The sequence below is a fragment of the Ambystoma mexicanum genome, chromosome 5q (genome assembly GCF_040938575.1).
Source record: "Ambystoma mexicanum isolate Mex_15411 chromosome 5q, UKY_AmexF1_1, whole genome shotgun sequence".
Taxonomy (NCBI): Eukaryota; Metazoa; Chordata; class Amphibia; order Caudata; family Ambystomatidae; genus Ambystoma; species Ambystoma mexicanum.
In genome coordinates this window covers 1256800164-1256818010 of record NC_090933.1, presented here as the reverse complement: position 1 = coordinate 1256818010, position 17847 = coordinate 1256800164, and the positions used below count along the sequence as shown (strand labels likewise).

The window sequence follows — 17847 nt, the reverse complement described above, 5'->3', positions numbered from 1 at the left end:
TAAAAAAGCTAGCCGTATTCCATGCAGACCTAAACTCCCATGTATCCGATCTTCGTAGTTGTACACCTGGTGGTCCTAACCATAAAGTTACACATTTAGACAAATCACATTGGAGAATTATAGTTTAATATCCAACCGAATATCGGTTCAGGATTCCTAGTGCAAGTGTGTGGGTTGGGCACACTAGTCCAGTGTTATGGATCGTTAGTTCCCCTGCGGCGCTAAAAAATCCCCACACTTGCACTGGGAATCCTTAACCGATATTCTTAGCAGAAGGACTGCGGTTGTTTTGAAGCCCGTTTTTCCTTGATTCATTGGTAATATTCGGAGACTCAGAAAAACCAGAGGGTGTTTCACAACCTAGTCCCCGCGGATCCCATACTCTGGTAGCCAGGGAAAGGCCATCGCTTTTGGATCCCGACCCTGGGGGTGGACATGCGAGGGAGGATCACCTGGGGAGGGGGTGCTCGGGGAGTGGGGGAGAAACACCCGATGGTGAGACATGGTATCGCCCTTTTCCACAACCCAGCTAACCCCTATTCCTGCTTAGTTCATTGGAAACTACAGCTCCCATAATTCCTCCCCACTTTACATTGACAACACTACTGAGCCGAGGAAGATGAGGAAAGAAAGATGACTTCTACTGACTTGCAATGGCTCTGTCAGGCCAGGCAGAGTCGGGCACGTAGTCCTAACTATACACACCTGCCACTTGTTAACACTCCCTGTCGGGGATAAAAAGGTGGCATGCACAGGTACACTCTGAGCGAGGCTGGATACGAGAAAGAACACCTCTTTCATGGGCTGATGCAAACCAGGCTATGGAAGTTGGAAGGCCAGGGGGCTGATCGGCAGTTGCGAAGAACGAGAGATCCAGTGAAGGATTGCACGCTTTCAGGAAGCCGTAAGCATTCCATGACTAAAACTGAGTGTGCAGATGAGAGAAACCTTCAAGGTACTTGGAAGCAGCCTGGGACCCTCCCGGATGAACCTCTGAGTTGGGGAGGAGCAGAGGAGGCATTTCTAAAGGCCTTGACTACTGCATGAAAGGTCTTGATGAAAGAAGACCAATTAACAAGACCAGTGAGTTATCGAAGGCAACAAAAGCCTGTTGTGTTACAAGCAAAAGTAACTGTAACCCAAAAGGTAAAGACTGCGCATGTGGTGGTAAAACGCGTAATGGGAAGGACAATTGTAAAAGGGAAGGTTACATAGTAACAGTGGTCCTGCGAGGCGATATCGCACATTTGAAAGTCTTTGTGAAATATTCTGAGTTGAATTCTACCAACCCAACCAACCAAAATACCAAATAAAGGTTTTTGAATCTTGTATCCATTGTCTGTCTACTATTGATACCATGCCTTCCTTACATAGTGAATGCCTGAATTTGGCAACTTATGCTTAAAACCAAGAGAGGATTTCTGTCATGCACGGCCTGATGAAGGCCTTCTAGAGGTCGAAACATGTGTCGGCTGGTTACCTGCAATTTCTGGACATTAAACTATGATTCTCCAATGCGATTTGTCTAAATGTGTAACTTTACGGTTAGGACCACCAGGTGTATAACTAAGAAGATGGGAGATTAGGTCCGCATGGAATACTGGTGGCTTATTCAGTGTGTTTTATTGGTCGATCTTTGGCTGAGGTTGTGAGCAAGCATCCATGCCTGTATCCTCCAAGGTAACGGATAACTATGTTTTTCTTGAATGCAACGTTTGGTAGTTAGCTCAACTTGATAACAGTCCATTTTTATTTTAGATTTTCAGGATAAACCAACCCCCTTTCCTCCTCTTGCTCCCCCTCCTCCCTGACTCCCCATTCCCTGACACATTCGAAAGTTATGTCTCAAACCAGGCTCTTCTGGTTTTGTGCAAAATGTTGCCACATTACAACGAAACTACACATATGGCCGTATTGCTACGTATAATTAATTTATCAACATGTTTTGTCTTTTGCATATAGGACCATGGCTGCAGAACAACCCATTCAAATGTCACTGTGCTGAAGGAATGTAAGGTGGTCTTTTTAGCTACAAAGCCGCATATCGTCCCTGGAGTTTTGAAAGAAATATCGCCTGCTGTCACCGGTGAGCACACAGTGATATCGCTGGCTGCCGGAATCACGCTTCAAACGCTAGAGTCGGTGAGTGTGAAAACAGCAAATGTGCACAGCATCCAATTCACATAAGAATGCAATGGAAGCATCCATCTACAGGACTACGTGTTCACCAACTCAATATAGCTTTATATCTTTATGAATCAAGAATGTTGAAGGTCTGCATAATGTAGGGTGTGTGTGTGGGTTCTCATGTTTTCCTCCCTTTTCGTGAACTGTCCGTTCTGAGAAGAAATTGAAAGAGGCATATTTTTGTCACATCAATGGCATTTGCATGGGCCAGAGAATGCCAGATGAGGACCTAATTGTAGACCATTGGTAGTGTGCAGACATATATTGTGGATCTGGGCAACATAATAAAATGTCATGCTCCCTTCTTAGAAGGCTGTGAAAACCTTACGCTGAAGATTAAAATTAGCCACATAACTGCTCTTACTTTCATCCTCCCCCTCGCGTTACTCCTCTATTTGAAGAGCAACTTCGTTTGCTTACTAACAGCACTATAAGCGTTAATGCGCACTGATTATTTTGGGAGCCTTTAACTTATGGCCGGATGACTCCAACGATTCAAGAGATTCTGCTCTTATCTTCTTTCAAGCAGTTGGGTTGACTCAACTTGTTGACCAACAAACGTACTGAAGCGGACACACGCTGCACTGGATTTTAGATAAAAATGTACCAGTATGTAATCTTTGTGTGCAAGATTGCCCATGGTTGGATCATTTTTTGATCACTGTAAATATAGGATTACCCTCAGCTCTCCCTAAACTTGGCACTAACTCCTCGGGACCTTTAAATTTCGGCACTATGGCCCTATTTAATGATCCCTCTGATTTGGCACTTCAGCTGGTCAAAGGTCTTCAGGCGTCCATCGATGTCCTCCCTGGTCACTTATAAAAAGGCAGCCCATAATTACCAAAAACTGTTCTTGAAGCAAAGGCTAAGAACTTCAATTCCCGGTTCCAGAAAGCTAAATCATAGTCTAGCGAATTATTCACAACGCTTAAGGATGAATGTAATGTAAGGTCCCCCATCTTTCCCTCCATCCTCAAAAACTCTAGTTGGTGCAAGTTGATCTAAGATGAATTCCTTGATAAAACTGCCAGCCATAGAGCTAAAAATAGTTTCTCAATTGGCCCACATCTCCCATAAGGCTAGTTCTAGATTCACGAACAGCCCTCCTCAAAATAGTTCACATGGTGCTGGATATTATTCTTAATCTTAAGCCCTCCTTAAAGGTTCTCTTGACGTTCTCACCCGCTAGATCACCAAACTGGTCTATGCCTCCTTCAATGAGGGTACTGTTCCTGCAGTTTTGAAAAGGCTTGGATTACTCCACTGTTGAAGAATACGACACTAGGTCCAGCTGTGGCAGGGAACTACCGGCGCATAACTAATGTTCCATTTTTGTTAGAGCATCAATAGAGTGGCCTACTTGCAAAGTTTTATAGAGGCCAATGAGATACTGGCCCTGTGACAGTCTTGCTTTAGAGTGCAACATGGCACTGAAACAGCCCTGTTGGACCTTAGGTCCAATGTCTCCAACATTGTTGAAAAGGGCCACCCAGCGCTTTTGATGCTGCTCGTCCTCTCTGCAGCGTTTGATCTTATTGATCACTGCCTCCTCAGGGTTCCATGTCTTAAATGCGGCACAAATGGCCGTGAATACCAAATATCGCATCAAAAATGCTGTGGTTTTGCCGCCACAATCATGTAAAGGATGCGGGGGACACCCCCGCAACCCACAGAGCCATTATACCATTTAAGGGGAGCAGGTGACACCCCTGCAACCCCTGCTCCGCTTAAATGGTATAATGGGGGTACACCTTTACCGGGTCAAACCACATCATTTTTGCCGTGATTTTGTTTTATACCAGTGACATTTTTGCTGCAATTTTATTACCTGATACCCTCCTCAGGGAGAGGATGGTCAGCAGGGTTGCTATTTGAAAGGCAGAAGCCCTTCTCGTTACTCAATCGTGCGTAGTGCAACACGGCTCCTGCCCTTTAACTTCTACATTAAACCATTCCTGGATAGGCTGGTCGCCCTGGGTGTCGCCTATGGCAACTACGCAGACGACACCCATGTGCTCATTGAGCTGACTGGCTGTTATGAGGATGCTAGGACCATTGACCACATCTATAGCAACATTCAATCCTGGATGACTCCTAATGCCCTAGTATTGAATAACAATAAAACCGAGCTGCTCATTATTGCCTCTGGCCCTCGGCTGAAGTCCATCAACCCCAACTACTCTGTTTACCCTTGGGTGCGAGTTGATTCCGGTGAGTCCTGAGGTCAAAACGCTGGGCATCATGCTTGCCTCTGAAATGTCCATGAAACCCCATGTTTCCAACATTTGCTCTTCCTGTGCTTATGTAACTAGGCTCCTCCATCAGATTAGACCTTTCCTTACAGATCCCTGCTGGCTACTGTTCTGGTCAATTCTCGATTGGGCTACTGAAATAGCTGGTACTACTCAAGCTATCCTGACCCGGCTGCAATCCTCTCAAAATGTGCCATAAGGGATGTTTTACGGATTTGCCAGAACGGAGCATGTATCCGATTTTCTTGGGTAACTCCACTGGTTGCCTGAAAATCAAAAAATGAAATGCAACATTACTGCTTTGACCTTCAAATGTTTGAATTCTGTCCCCAAATACCTTAGGGATAGGATTTTCCTCCAACACTCATCTAGAGTACTTCGATCGAACAACACAAATGTCCTATACAAACCCTCATTTCAAATCGAGGCACCCCTGGAGTGGAATGGTATTCCTGTTCTTGCTTCTAAGATCATCTACCTCTCGATAAAATGTGGCAAGTGCAAGTATATCAGACTAGCTACACCTGTGATGGGCAATGTGTGGGGACCTATTCTCTAAAAAGGCGTGAACCATTTGCTTATAGAGTTACCCAAGATCACACCTGGTGTCCTGTGGCTGGAATGAACACCTGGCACTTTGGTTTACCTGGATAAGGTGATATAGAGGCAATGGAACTACCTGTTTCTTGAATTGCCCATTCATTTGCTGAACCACCTCTATTCACAAATGGTGGCAAATGACTTTAGAGCGAGCCTAGGCTTATACGGTTTGAAGTATTCACCTGGAGGCTGTGTTCCATGATGGATGAAATATTTCCAACTGTTATAAATCGGAACATATACAGAATATTTATGCAACACTGAAGAATGATGGTTGGAAGGTTGTGAATTTGCCATAACCACTGGCATTGCTCTGGGTATCCCTCCAAACCATGCTTACTGATTGTTGTCCTCCCAGATGTTGTGGACTGCAGCTACCATGGTTCTTCTCCTTAGGCTATGCTGGAAGTGGAGTCCCAGACACCCATGTATGCCATATAATGTCAAAAACCAATCCACAAACCATTGTTTTTCAGCCGCTTGTGCCACTATTTAAGGGTAAAAACCGAACATCAAATCATGCTGCGCCCCACCCCAAAAAAAGCAATACCCATTCCTTTTGCATAAAAAACACACAACCTTAGACATGCAATGGCACATAAGGATAAACAACTATTGTTTGTGAGGTTGTCTGCTACAATGCCACTGGTAATGATTAATTCAGAACCTTCTACCCATCTATTTTTTGCTTTTAGTTTACGTATCAAGAATGATGTATATGTCACCGAAACGCAGAACGCACAGAAGAGATGAGCAATAGCTACCAAAGAGTTATGAATGAAAAGAAATCCTTTTATATGTATAAGAGGACCGAAGGATATCAAGTGTTTCCAAAAATGAGTCCACATCATGGAGGAGGTTTAGCCTACTGGTGTTTCTGCCTCTCGCCCCATTACCGCACTGCACACTACTGCATGATTCTGGAGTTCCTCACCAGTTGGAACACATCTGCATCAATAATTCCAAATTAACCAACCAGGTGGCAAAAATGTATTTTTGGGGGTGGGGGGTGGGTGGGAGGGGGGGAGACAGAGCCCCGATATACATGCAGCAGTCTTTAGCTTATATTGGGTTGCAATTTGAATAGATGGAGACAACCTTTTGGTCCTTGCTGGCAATATTCCATTCCTGGTTGCCGCCACAGCAAACATAGTCACCGTACACTCTTTTTAGCACATAGAAGCCCACACATGTCTTGGGTGAGCAGCAGTCTGGGAAGAAACTGTTTTTCGACAACAAAGAGGAGCTAGATGCCACATAAGGACCCTCTCACACAAGACCTGAGGAAGCGGTCCACATTTCCACCACGGTGTAATGAGTAATTTCTTGACAACTGCAGATCACAAGAGAAAAGTGATCCCTCCCGAGAGTCCTACTCCATATGATCTCCCACGAAACTGCTTTGTATACCTGTCTCTTAAATATGCGCCTAGGCCCAATTCATGATCTGATTATTTTCTGTTTTATTAGGAACTACTCAACATTCTCATGTTTAAAGTAATTGGGTTAGCTAAAACCTTAATCCCGCAGATACCGGACTTCAGAGTGCGGACCCAACCTCTTCAGAAATCGAAGGCGATGGAGAGAAAGATTCCACTCAAAACAAGTGTTTTTGGATGCACCAAGTAGCTGGCAACTCCTTTCAGTGTCCAAGACTGCTACAGATGTCAGTCCTGAAATAATAATAATGGCCTGTTGGATCACTGCACATGCTGCTTTACAACTGGTGCCACATGTGATGATTCACACAGCGGTTACTTAGAAACCGGTCAGTACATGTATAACACCAGGCCAACAAACATTCATCAGCAAGACTGGACCGACTCCTACTGGCTACGCACCCAACCACCCTTCATCATACTTTACTCCATTCCCTTCCTCTGAACTATGCACAACTTAATGCCACCAGCACACAATCCGATTCGATCTATGTTCCCCAGATTTCCTGGTTTCCTCCAGCAGTCTCTCTCTATCTCTCCCTCCCTCACACTCTCACTTCACAGTAATGCAGAGGGGCATCTTTTGCACATAGTGGGATCCGCTCTTCCGAGCATGCATTTCAAATAACAAGCTGTACGCTGCATCCTGTTTTTTTTTGTTTGCTCATAATCACAGCTGTAGACTGAGATTCAACTTCAAACAAGATAGTTGGAATTATTCATTGGCACTGTAAGGAAGGCATGGTATCAAGCAATAGACGCACGTTTCAAAACCTTTATTCAATGTTTTGCTTGGGATGATAGAATTCCTAACTGGCCCTAACTCTACAATGGGAGTAAAATCTCGACCATTTAAATAATGAGAAATCTGTCCAAGTCAGTCTGGTTAAAATAAAAAAGGCCTATACTAAGAAAACCTAACCTTGCCCGCCTTCTCAAAATAACAAAATGTGTTATGGAAATACGAAAGGAAAATAGTGTCTCAAAAAGAAATGTCGGAATCGCTTCAGCGCCCTCTTCCTTCCCCAGGTGCAATCCCTCAGGATCTAGAGAATCTTTTATGAAAAACAATAAAAAGATGGGTGGATGGCACAGTTCTCCCAGTCTTGCACACTTTGGCTTACTGGCACAATTCAACTGTTCAATCTTAGGCTTTCACTTTCCAATAGTTCAATCACTTTCTTTAGGTTTCACTCGCCTTGCCATTAATGCTCAGTTTATATGTTTCTCAGCTTTTCACAGTTCTGCGCAGGCTTCCCTCCGCCGGGCTCGAGCCTGCCTTTCCCTCGTGGGGTTCCCTTTTCCACGTTTTCTCTAATGTATCTTTTTCCACTGTCGAAGACGTTCGACACTGCAAGGCATTTTCACAAACCTTTGCATGACCACTTTGACCTTTTAGTTCAACAATCCTTCAATTCACAATTTTCTCTTGTAGCGCCAATTCCTCTTGGTACTTGTAGTTTGTATCCTCTTTCATTTGCTTTTCTCAAAAGTTCTGTTTTACCTTTACCTTCTTGGCATATTCACTGTTCACATATTTCCATCTTTGCCTTCTTGGTATACTCACAGTTCATATCTTTCACATTGCTCTTGCTCAAATTTCTTTCCCTTTGATCTCTGCTATAATTTCCTTATCATACTTGATTACATTTCCCAGAGACTTTCGATGTGCGATTCTCTCTCGCAGGACCACTCTGCTACTCTGTGTCTCTTTTAAAATAGTTCTTCTCATTTCAGTTTTACCAGCGCATACAAAACCTTCAACTTGCAAAAACCTTAGTCACTTCAAAAATCAACCAGACTTTTGTTCCCCTTGATAACTCACCGGCCGTGTTGATAAAATGTCTAATCTCTTGTAGCTCAAGGCTGTTTCCAACACCTTCTCTGCTCCTCCCCAACTTAGCCGTTCACCCATGAGGGTTGCGGGATGCTTCCCGGCAATCTTCAGATTTCTTTCTCCTGCTCACTTGGCTTTGCTTTTCGAACACTAATGGCTTCCCGAAAGCATGGAAATCTTGCCTGGCCTTCACTCGATCTGCTCCACTGTAGATCAGCACGTTGGCCTTCCAGCCTCCACTGCCCGGTCCGCATCAGCCTTGGGAAGAACTGTTCCTTTTCGTGTCCAGCTTCGCTCAGTGTGATTGTGTGCGCCACCTTTTATTTTCACTGGGAGTGCTAATGTGTGGCAGGTGTAAATTGTTAAAGCTGCGTGCATGGCCTCATTACAGGGACAGGGGCCAATGCAATTGGGGGGCGGTAATCTCTCTAGCGACATTTCTCATCTTCTTTGGTGCACTACTTTTGTTAAGACCAAGTGGGAAGGAATTATAAAATACGTTGAGATGGGGGTTGTGGAAAAAGGGGGATACCATGTCTCACCATTGGGTGCTGCTCCCCCCACCCCCTCACTCCCCGAGGACCCCCTACCCAGGTGGTCCTTCCTCGCTTGTCCACACCCAGGATCCAAAAGCGATGGCCTTTCCCTGGCCACCTGAGTAGGGGATCCCCGGGGACTAGATTGTGTGACACCCGTTAGTTTTCCACCGCGCATAGAAATGCCAAAGCCTTGGGATCTGTGGGTTCTTGTGCTGCACAGTGTTGCAGTGGGGAATGCATCATTTTGTTAGGTCTGCTTTATTTGTAAAGTATGTTTATGCGGAAAAGGCTACTTGGCCCCAAGGTCAGGGAAGATATTGAGACTGGTGAGCAAATGTATTGGAGGAAGAATACGATTTTCAGTGCTTGCGCAAATGAATGCTTGTACTAATTGGCGGGCAGCTCGTTCAACAGGTTTGGGGCTAAGGCAGAGAACGATCTGCCTCTGCTGTACCTGGGTGTACTTGTAATGCCTTGGATCGCCACCCTTTTGAACTTGATGGGAAGGGAGGCAGGAAAGGATCTAATGCGACATGGGACTCTGCGACATGGGAAAGCCATGCAGTACTTGGTAGGAGCATGGCTTCCTCTGCACCCTCCTTCTGTGGCCCTTTATCAGGCTAGATCAGACCACTATTCAGGAAGTCTACCTGGTTGACACATACCCCTGCGCCTGTAATCCCACACTACACATGAGACCAAAGCCCATAAAGGGAATAGCACACAAAGAAAAGGAGAAACTGTTCTCGGACACCTGGCACCTGACCCATTCTCAATGTCCGGAAGGAACCCACAGGTAACACATTATATTTGCATCAAACTGCAGGATCTTATGTGCTAGCAGGAACTGTTGCCGACTGGTCAGTGTGGTGGGAGGGCCTTGAATTGAACCAAACAAACCCTTCAGTAACTAATCCGCACCCCACGCTGGTACATGTCAGCCGAGACCCCAGTCGTCATGTCAAGAAATTTCATGATTTCCAAACTGCAGGTTATTGGATGTCATCAGGGACCCTCATGAAGAATTACCTGTGTGGAGAAGAGGTTTTTCTCTACACAGGTAATTGCCTAGTTGAGTGGCAGTGTGCGGGTTGCCGCCACTGGAACCTGTGTGCTATCTCGAATCCACAGAGCTGGATGGCAGTGGAGCAGAAACCTGACGAGAGTGACATGAGATGCCCCGAGGAGTGGCATGGGGCTCAGAGATGGTGGCCAGCTGCCACAGATCAAGAAACTGAGGGTAGGAATTCTGCCCGGAGTAAAGGTGGCTACCTGGGTTCTTATAGCCTTGGACTGAAGATCCACAGGTGACCAATGTAGCGAGTAGGTTTGACAGCCTATCTGCAAGGGCCATACAAGATCTGCAATACTGCAATGGCCTAGAACTGAGAACGTGTATATATCACGGCTTTGAAAGGCACAGAGAAATTACTGTATCTGGGCCAGTAAGGGGTTGGGGGCAGGGGCATGATATGGCGTATGGGAGCTGTGACGATCCTCCAGATAATGTCACTTCTTCCCAGAGGAGCGCCCCTTTCCATGAGGCTAGGGGGGTGAGGCTGCCAAACGATGGTCTCCCTAGGTGTGGCGATGTGCCGGAGGATCTCATGGGGAGGCACTCCCCTTTTGGGGATAAGGACGTTGTTATGCAAAGGAGTCTCAGTAACCCTCCTCATATGGTTAGGACAAAAGCCTCGGGCCACTATCAAAGTCTGAGACCATGGGCCTCATTACATTGTTGGCGGTCCGGAAACAAGGGTGCCTGTAAGCTCACCGGCACCCTCGTTTCCGGACCGGCAAACTACGTGTTTGCCTGCCGGAGCCATTGTGCCCAACAGGTCTGACCCTGCCATGTGCAGCGGTCATGGTACGCAATCCCTTCATGGAAGCACCGGCAACGTTAGAAACTGTGCCGGTGCTTCCATGTCCCCACTCCCATAGAGTCGTATAGGACTCTATGGGAATGGGGATTAACAAATATACTGGCGCCTGACTTTCTGGCTGCCGGACCCGTAATGAGCCGGTGGCACCGGGAAGTCGGGGCCGGTAAACTTTTACAGGTCCTGCGGCAACCCGCTGTTAGGTAAGAATTGGTGCCATCTGACTGTGTGAGACTACACAAAAGGTATCTGCTTGGTATTAGGTAACGCACCTTTTGGTATAGGTCTGTACTACACAAGTTGGTAGTGTGGCTTAGCAGCCAGGCCTATCTCAAGAGGGGTACATGTGAGCTGTAGAACTGTACAAATGGAATCCATAAATGCAAGTAGCCAAGTAACACTACTCAAGGTTTTAGTCATACGTAGTTCTTTATTTAACAACAATGTTTAAATAAGCATTCTTTAAAAAGGCAATTGGTGTAACAATGTAAATACACTTTAAAAATACTTTTCAGAATCAAGACAAGTTAGGGGATAATCTTTGGATATGCTTCTTAGACAATTCCTTCACGCTGAGGTGACTTCAATCACAAGGACAGTAATGGCATTTATATATCGCACTAGTTATACTTTGCAGATCCTGAGGTTGCAGAAAGGAATGGTTTAAGGAAGGAAAAAGGTTAAACAGGTTCTCAGTATGTGAGGGCACTTAAATCTTCCAATGAAATCTAGACCAGCCTTTCCCTGCAGTAAGTCTAAAACAAGTTACCACCTATGAAGGACAAACAATATCAAAGTCAATGGGCTAGAAGAGTCTGCAGGGAGCCAGGACAGCCAAAGTCCATTTGCAGTCTGTGGAGCCGAGGCACTTCTTAGATAAAAGACTTGCACAAAGAGTTTGTCGGAAAATCACTTGTAGGGTCACAAGCTGTGAGTAAGAGTTGAAATGAACTCTAAAAGTAAGCCACTGCAAATCTCAACTCAGAAAAGCACAGCTAAAACACAATGAAGTAAGTACCCCAAGTCTAAACAGTACCTCTGGTTTGAAGAAGTGGTCCAGCTGGATTCTGTCTTGCCACAGCACTGCAGACTCCGTGTTCCTGAGCCTCCGTCGTGGGGACAAGTGGTATGACGTCTGGAGGGCTCCTGCAGGGGTACGATACTGGTTGGGCTTCCTTTATTCCTTGGGTCCTGCACTCTGGTGAGGGACTCGAGCTCTGGCCGTCCTGCTTCTGGAGGATCCTTAGAAGACTACTGGAGCTTCTAGCCGGATTTCAGATGTTGCACTAGACTACTGATTACTTGACCCTTGGCACTCTGTGCTGCAATAAAGAAGTACAGCCAGTCAGGGAAGATGATCCAGTGGAGTTCCTCTCAGGGTTAGTTGGTCCCACTAACCCAAGGGCAGAAGTCGTCCCTTCTGGAGCTTCTTTGTCTAATTGTGAAAGGAGTTTCAGCATAGCAGCAGGGCTTCACCGGGCAATTCAAAGTTCCAGGAGGATGCAGCAAGCTTCGTTCACGGTTTCTTCATCTGGTATTTCTCCCGGTGGTAAACTGTCCCAAAATCCTCGCCTATTTAAGCAGGTTTCTCCCATCCACGCACAGCTTAGGCTGTCAGTCGCACAACTGGGTGGCTGTCCTGAAAGGACAGCTAGCCAGCCAATCGGGACTGGTTGCATTCAGGCATTCCTAAAGACAAAGGATGGGAGTTTCAGGACTCTCCCTCACTTCCTGACCTTCCAGACACACTGGACCAGAGGTGGGTTTCAGGGCTGAAGCCTGCCAAAGGAAAAATGAACAAAGGGCTCAAATCTTCCTGAATGCACAGAGTAAAACCCAAGAAAGACCTCCCAAACAGAAAATGGCAAAAAAAGAAGTCGGTGGCCATTTTGACAAAATGGTCACCCATGGTTGCTGTACCGCAGCTGAGGGTTCAGCCTGCGGTAGAAAAGCACAATGGTCGGAAAAATGAAGCCCTTCCACCAGCCATTTAAAGTAGTGAGGGTAACATGAGAATGTAGGATAAAGGGCTACTAGGTAACGCACTCCACATACAATGGTGTGTGCTGGACCTACAAAGAGGAAAGATAAGTAATGTCAATTTCACTTTACTATTCTTGGGAACAGTAGTTCACACAAGAAAAGAGATTTAAACCTCATGAGAAATCTAAAGGATTTTTCTGTGACACTGCACTGAACGTACTGTCACCATACAAAAAAACTCCCAAAACAGTGGAAACACGTAATCCAAATCAGGTCATGTGAACACCCTACGGTTGCACAGGCAGGATTACCGACGGACCCGTAATGAGGCCCCATGTGTCATAGTGTGTTAGACCTTCTTACTATAAGTACTAGTAGGAGGGGCACATGGACCTTGCGGGAAACATGAGAACTGTCCCCCCAACTGTTATCCATCAAACTGACGTTACACTGGGGCAGTCCCACCTACATCAACTAGACAAAGGACTGGGAGAGATGGGAGGGATAGGAAGGAGAGGAGAGAGAGAGGAATGACTGAGAAAAGAGTGACTTGATAGAGCGCACAATGGCTTTTCCCAAGATTGCCGAACGCCAAAGACAACTACTGGAGAATATGTAGTTCGAGGTGGAAGGAAGAGGAACTGGTCGAACACCAGATGGAAAAACATACAAGGGGAAAGTAAGTATTATCGTTTAAATAAACCTCTACGGGTATGAAGACCTTTCTGTAACATTAAGTCGCAGTATCACATAAAAGGGAATCAGGACTGTGGTTGTTGGTAAGAATTTCTTTTGTAGGCAATACTGATATTGTGTTACCTATTCTGACCCTGGCCAGAAAACACCCTTACCCTACAGGATGTTCTGTCCCTAGTATGAGAGTGGTGTACCGCCTATCTAAAAGCAGATAGATAAGGAGGGAGAAAGTGACCCTGACCCTACAATGGGTTATTGATCAGTATTGCCAGAGTGTTGTAAGGCTTTCCCAGAGAAAATTGCATACAAGAGGCCTAAAAAGGATGAGTGTTTGGGAGAGCATGAAACGGGGGATTTCTGGTACTTTATTCACCCTCCGTAGTGTGTGTTGTCCCCATCCATCTATGTGCTTGCATAAGGCAAGCGACAGTTATTAAACACAAGTGGTGAAAATAACAAATCTTTGTCATATTCCTGATGTCTCGGCTAAATCTATATTGCCATTCTTTTTGTCGGAAGACCTCTTTCAACCTAGTTGTGGAAAACTTTTCATAAAATTGGATCTACTGAATAGAGCCATTGTTGTATCATGTAGATCATAGGCATTAAAAATGGGTTATTCTTGGCATGTGTCTCCTATGTATTCGGGACATCCATGGGCTCTGTGGTCGACCGGTTTCGATGATGTATATCTTTCAAATCATCTTCTTCAGGACCTATTTCTTGTTCTGTGACTCGATCTTCTATCTGCCCGATATGGCGGTAGACCATATCCCACCTTAAGTACTTCGATGTTCACTTTCTTCTCTAGTTCATTTCACAGTGGTCGTAGTGATATGGCTAGGAGCCCCCAAGTTATTGTTGTAGGCTCAATTGCTGTCCACAGTGGGCTGCTGCCTCATCTCGGTCAGCGCATCGTAGTGAGGTTCCAATTCGGGTTCTCGTACCCACGATAAAGGCGAACACCAGACGGGTCAGTCAATTTGAAGACTAACATGGTGAAGTTGCAGTGAAGCAACAGCCTTGAGTGACTACAACGAATCGAGAGACGCCAGAAAAGCAGTCGGGAGTCAGCCGGCAACAATGAAGTCGAGAGGCAGTGTGTTGGTGGCATGACCTGTGGTAGGTGGACCGTGCAGTCTAAAACTATGCAGAGACTGCCAACACTCTAGCGTACTGCGTTGGCGATTGTATGGGAAGTATGAGGAACTGCGGTGGTACCATGACCTGTGGTGGGTGGACCATACGGTCTGAGAACTACACCAAGACCGAAAACAGTAACTGGCCGCAATGTCAAGCAGGCCAAAGAAGAGTAGAAAAAGAGAGAAGGAACCCACAAAACCAGTGAGAGCAGGTAATAGGAGAAGTCTGTGAGGGGGCTGGGAAACTTTGAGTAGGTGAAACAAGAAATCAAGAGAGGAGTAGATCATTTTGTGAGGCAACACCCTGTCCATAAGACTGGTATTGAAAGTCAAGAAGGACTCTGTGCACCTCTTCCTCGTCCCAGTGGGGCAGTGTGTAGACTATTTGTAAAACATTGAAGAGTCAAGGAGGGGACAATTTGAAGGAAGAGTATAAAAACCGGCGGAGAGAGCTTAATGAAGAATCTAAAGTTGAAGTAACTTAAGAAATGTTGTCAAAAACTTGATGTAGACTAGGAGAAGAGGGACATTCTTCTAGTCCTGTGAGTTTGGTTAACACTGTGAACCCTGAACTTAGAGACTTCTACCCAGGGGAAGAGTCACTATCCTGAATTTTATTTTGTTTTTTTTGTTTTAAAAAAAAAAAAAGAATTCTTCTCCTCGCCTTTGGGGAGGTGAGAACCGACAAAGCCCGATAAGCAGAGGGAGTTCTTTGAGAGCCTCGAGGTGACTAATGGATCTCAAATAACCTCGTCCAAATTAGAAGAGCATGCCAGAGACTAGAGCATTTCTGAAGGTTCGTGGTAGATAAACGCACGCCTGCTGCATTCACCAAAGAGCTGTCCGTCCAACAAGCGGTTGTCAGATCAAAAAATGACTTATTTTTATGTCAAGAATGCCACAGCAAATTCTTTGGAAGGAAAAATCCAGAGGACACATTTAAAAAAAAAAAAAAAAAGTAGAAAAGTTTGTTATTTATTTAATAAGAGTATTGAGTAAATCAAGAACAAATCAAAATACCATAATTCAATGCAGGAAAATGAAAACAATTTTTTTGTTATAGACAATTACTCACATTCAAAGTGGGAAATGTGCCTCAGTCTAAACAAGCATATCCATGTCTGCATTCACTCTATACAGACACACTTCAAAATTACTAAAATTGTAAAACCATCGCAAAATTGACAATTTTTTGAAAAGTTATATTTCCTCTTGGAATGGATATTGATTCATCTTCGTAGTCTCAATTCTAGGCATTTGAACAGGACCAAAATAAGCAACTTTTACTTGGCGTCTTTTTGTTTTTCCAACATACACTAGATCACATGGGCATTGAAAGACGTATATTACCATTCTACTATTGCAATTGGTATGTGTGTAAAGGTCCCAATGCACATTGCCATAGTTGAATGCATGTTTGGTCTCAGTGTACTGACATGTTACACTTTTCCAGTACTTATGATATCCTTTTACTGGCGGTAGTCCCCCTGTTCTCTCTAGTGATTGCTGTATCCGGGGGTCCCGATCGGTATGAACTAGATGTTCTCTCAGGTTCCTATTCTTTATTTATTTATTTTAAGGCACAAAATAGTTTCTTAGAGTACCAGTGTTCTTTATGCAGTGCAGGTGTTTGTTGATGGTACTTTTAATGTTGTTACTAATCAGGCTAAACGTGGTCACACAAACCAGTTGCTTCAGTGGTTCCTTCCATTTTTAAATAAGGCAAGCTTCTATGGGGTTGTTGGCTGCCCATTTGGTGGTGTTTTTATTTTGGATAACCTCTTTGAAGGAGACGTTGTTGCAGTACTTCTGAATGTTTTTTTTTACATTTCCTGGTCTGTGCAGTTTCTCCGGATTCTCAAGAATTGTCCATATGGAAGGTTTTGTTTGAGACCTGCCGGGTGATAGCTATCGTAATGTAAAAGTCTATTAAGTCCTGTCAAATAGAGGATCGCCGAGCATCGCTCATGTATCCGACACCTAGTGGCAGACAAACCCTGTGTGGACCACTTCAGAAAACTTAAACATTCGGATCGTGATCTGAAGTGGTTTGTCCTTCCACTAGGTTAGGTGAAGACAGTGAGAAATGGTTGGAACTGGAACAGAAATGGATTTATCGTCTGGACAGTGTCCGTCATGGTCTCATCGTAGCCATAGAATGGAATGGACTTTTGTACCGATAATCCAATAGATTCTTCAAGAACACAGGATGCCATAACTCATTTATTGAGACTAGTTTCCAATGGAGCATGTGGGGTCAGAAATATGGACGTGTACGTTAACGTGTCCTTAGAGACTGAGACAGCGATACTTTACTCTGTGTCCATGTTCGTCCGTGGCCATACGCTTCTGGAGGGAGAATGTAACTCTGAGATATAAACAAACATTTTATTTATTTTTATTTGTAATCATTTCGTTATTAATTTTACAAAATCAATGAAGTGCAAATTCAAGCCAATATTAGTAACTTCATATACAACACATGCATAGAAAATGAAAACTTAATGCATACAAATCTTAATTCATCACATACTCTAAAGTTCAGTGATACATTTTTTAAACTTTTTTTATTCTATTTTTTTTTTTTTTAAATGTGTAAAGTGCACTAGCAGCCCAGAGGCATCAAGACCCTGGTCAAAGGAAAATGTCATAGTTACATGGTACAAATATTGCTACCGGTTACAGAGCGTAGCAAATGGTACAGTTCTTTCTTTTAGTTACATGCGTTATTTTTGGATACAGTTAGCGGGCAGTAAATACCCGGTCGAAGGGGGTGGAGGCAAGTTCATATGAAAAGCATGGTTTTAATTGCTTTGCAGAAGGCTATGTGGGAGGTTATTCCTCTGAGGTGTGTTGGTAGCGTGTTCCAGTGGGATGCAGCAATGAAGGGGAAGCTGGCGCCTTCAGCACATGTTCTCAAGACCTAAGGTACTATGATTCGGTTGGTGTATGGGGTTCTGGTTGGTTTGGCAGTGTGTGGTCTTGAGATTCTTTGAGGGAGGTACAACGGGGCGCTCAAGACCTAAGGTACTATGATTCGGTTGGTGTATGGGGTTCTGGTTGGTTTGGCAGTGTGTGGTCTTGAGATTCTTTGAGGGAGGTACAACGGGGCTGCGTTGTGCAGGCATTTGTGTGATGGCCAAGGTTTTGAAGATGAGCCTTTTTTTGCTAGGGAGCCAGTGGGCTTGTTTCTTGGCGGCTGTTATGTGGTCTCTTTTGGGGATTCCGATGGCCACCATGAGCGCGCTATTTTGGATAACTATAGTTTTTCAATGTTTTTGGTTGAAGT

General features: G+C 44.7%; 1 protein-coding gene across 1 annotated transcript in view; it reads left to right on the top strand.

Annotated features, from left to right (window-relative positions):
* Positions 1-17847, top strand: part of PYCR3 (pyrroline-5-carboxylate reductase 3) — a 183617-nt gene that overhangs the window by 72329 nt on the left and 93441 nt on the right. Inside the window, exon 3 of the mRNA XM_069621766.1 lies at positions 1963-2142. Within this exon, the coding sequence (XP_069477867.1) occupies positions 1963-2142 (180 nt within the window). The remainder of the gene's footprint in view (positions 1-1962; positions 2143-17847) is intronic.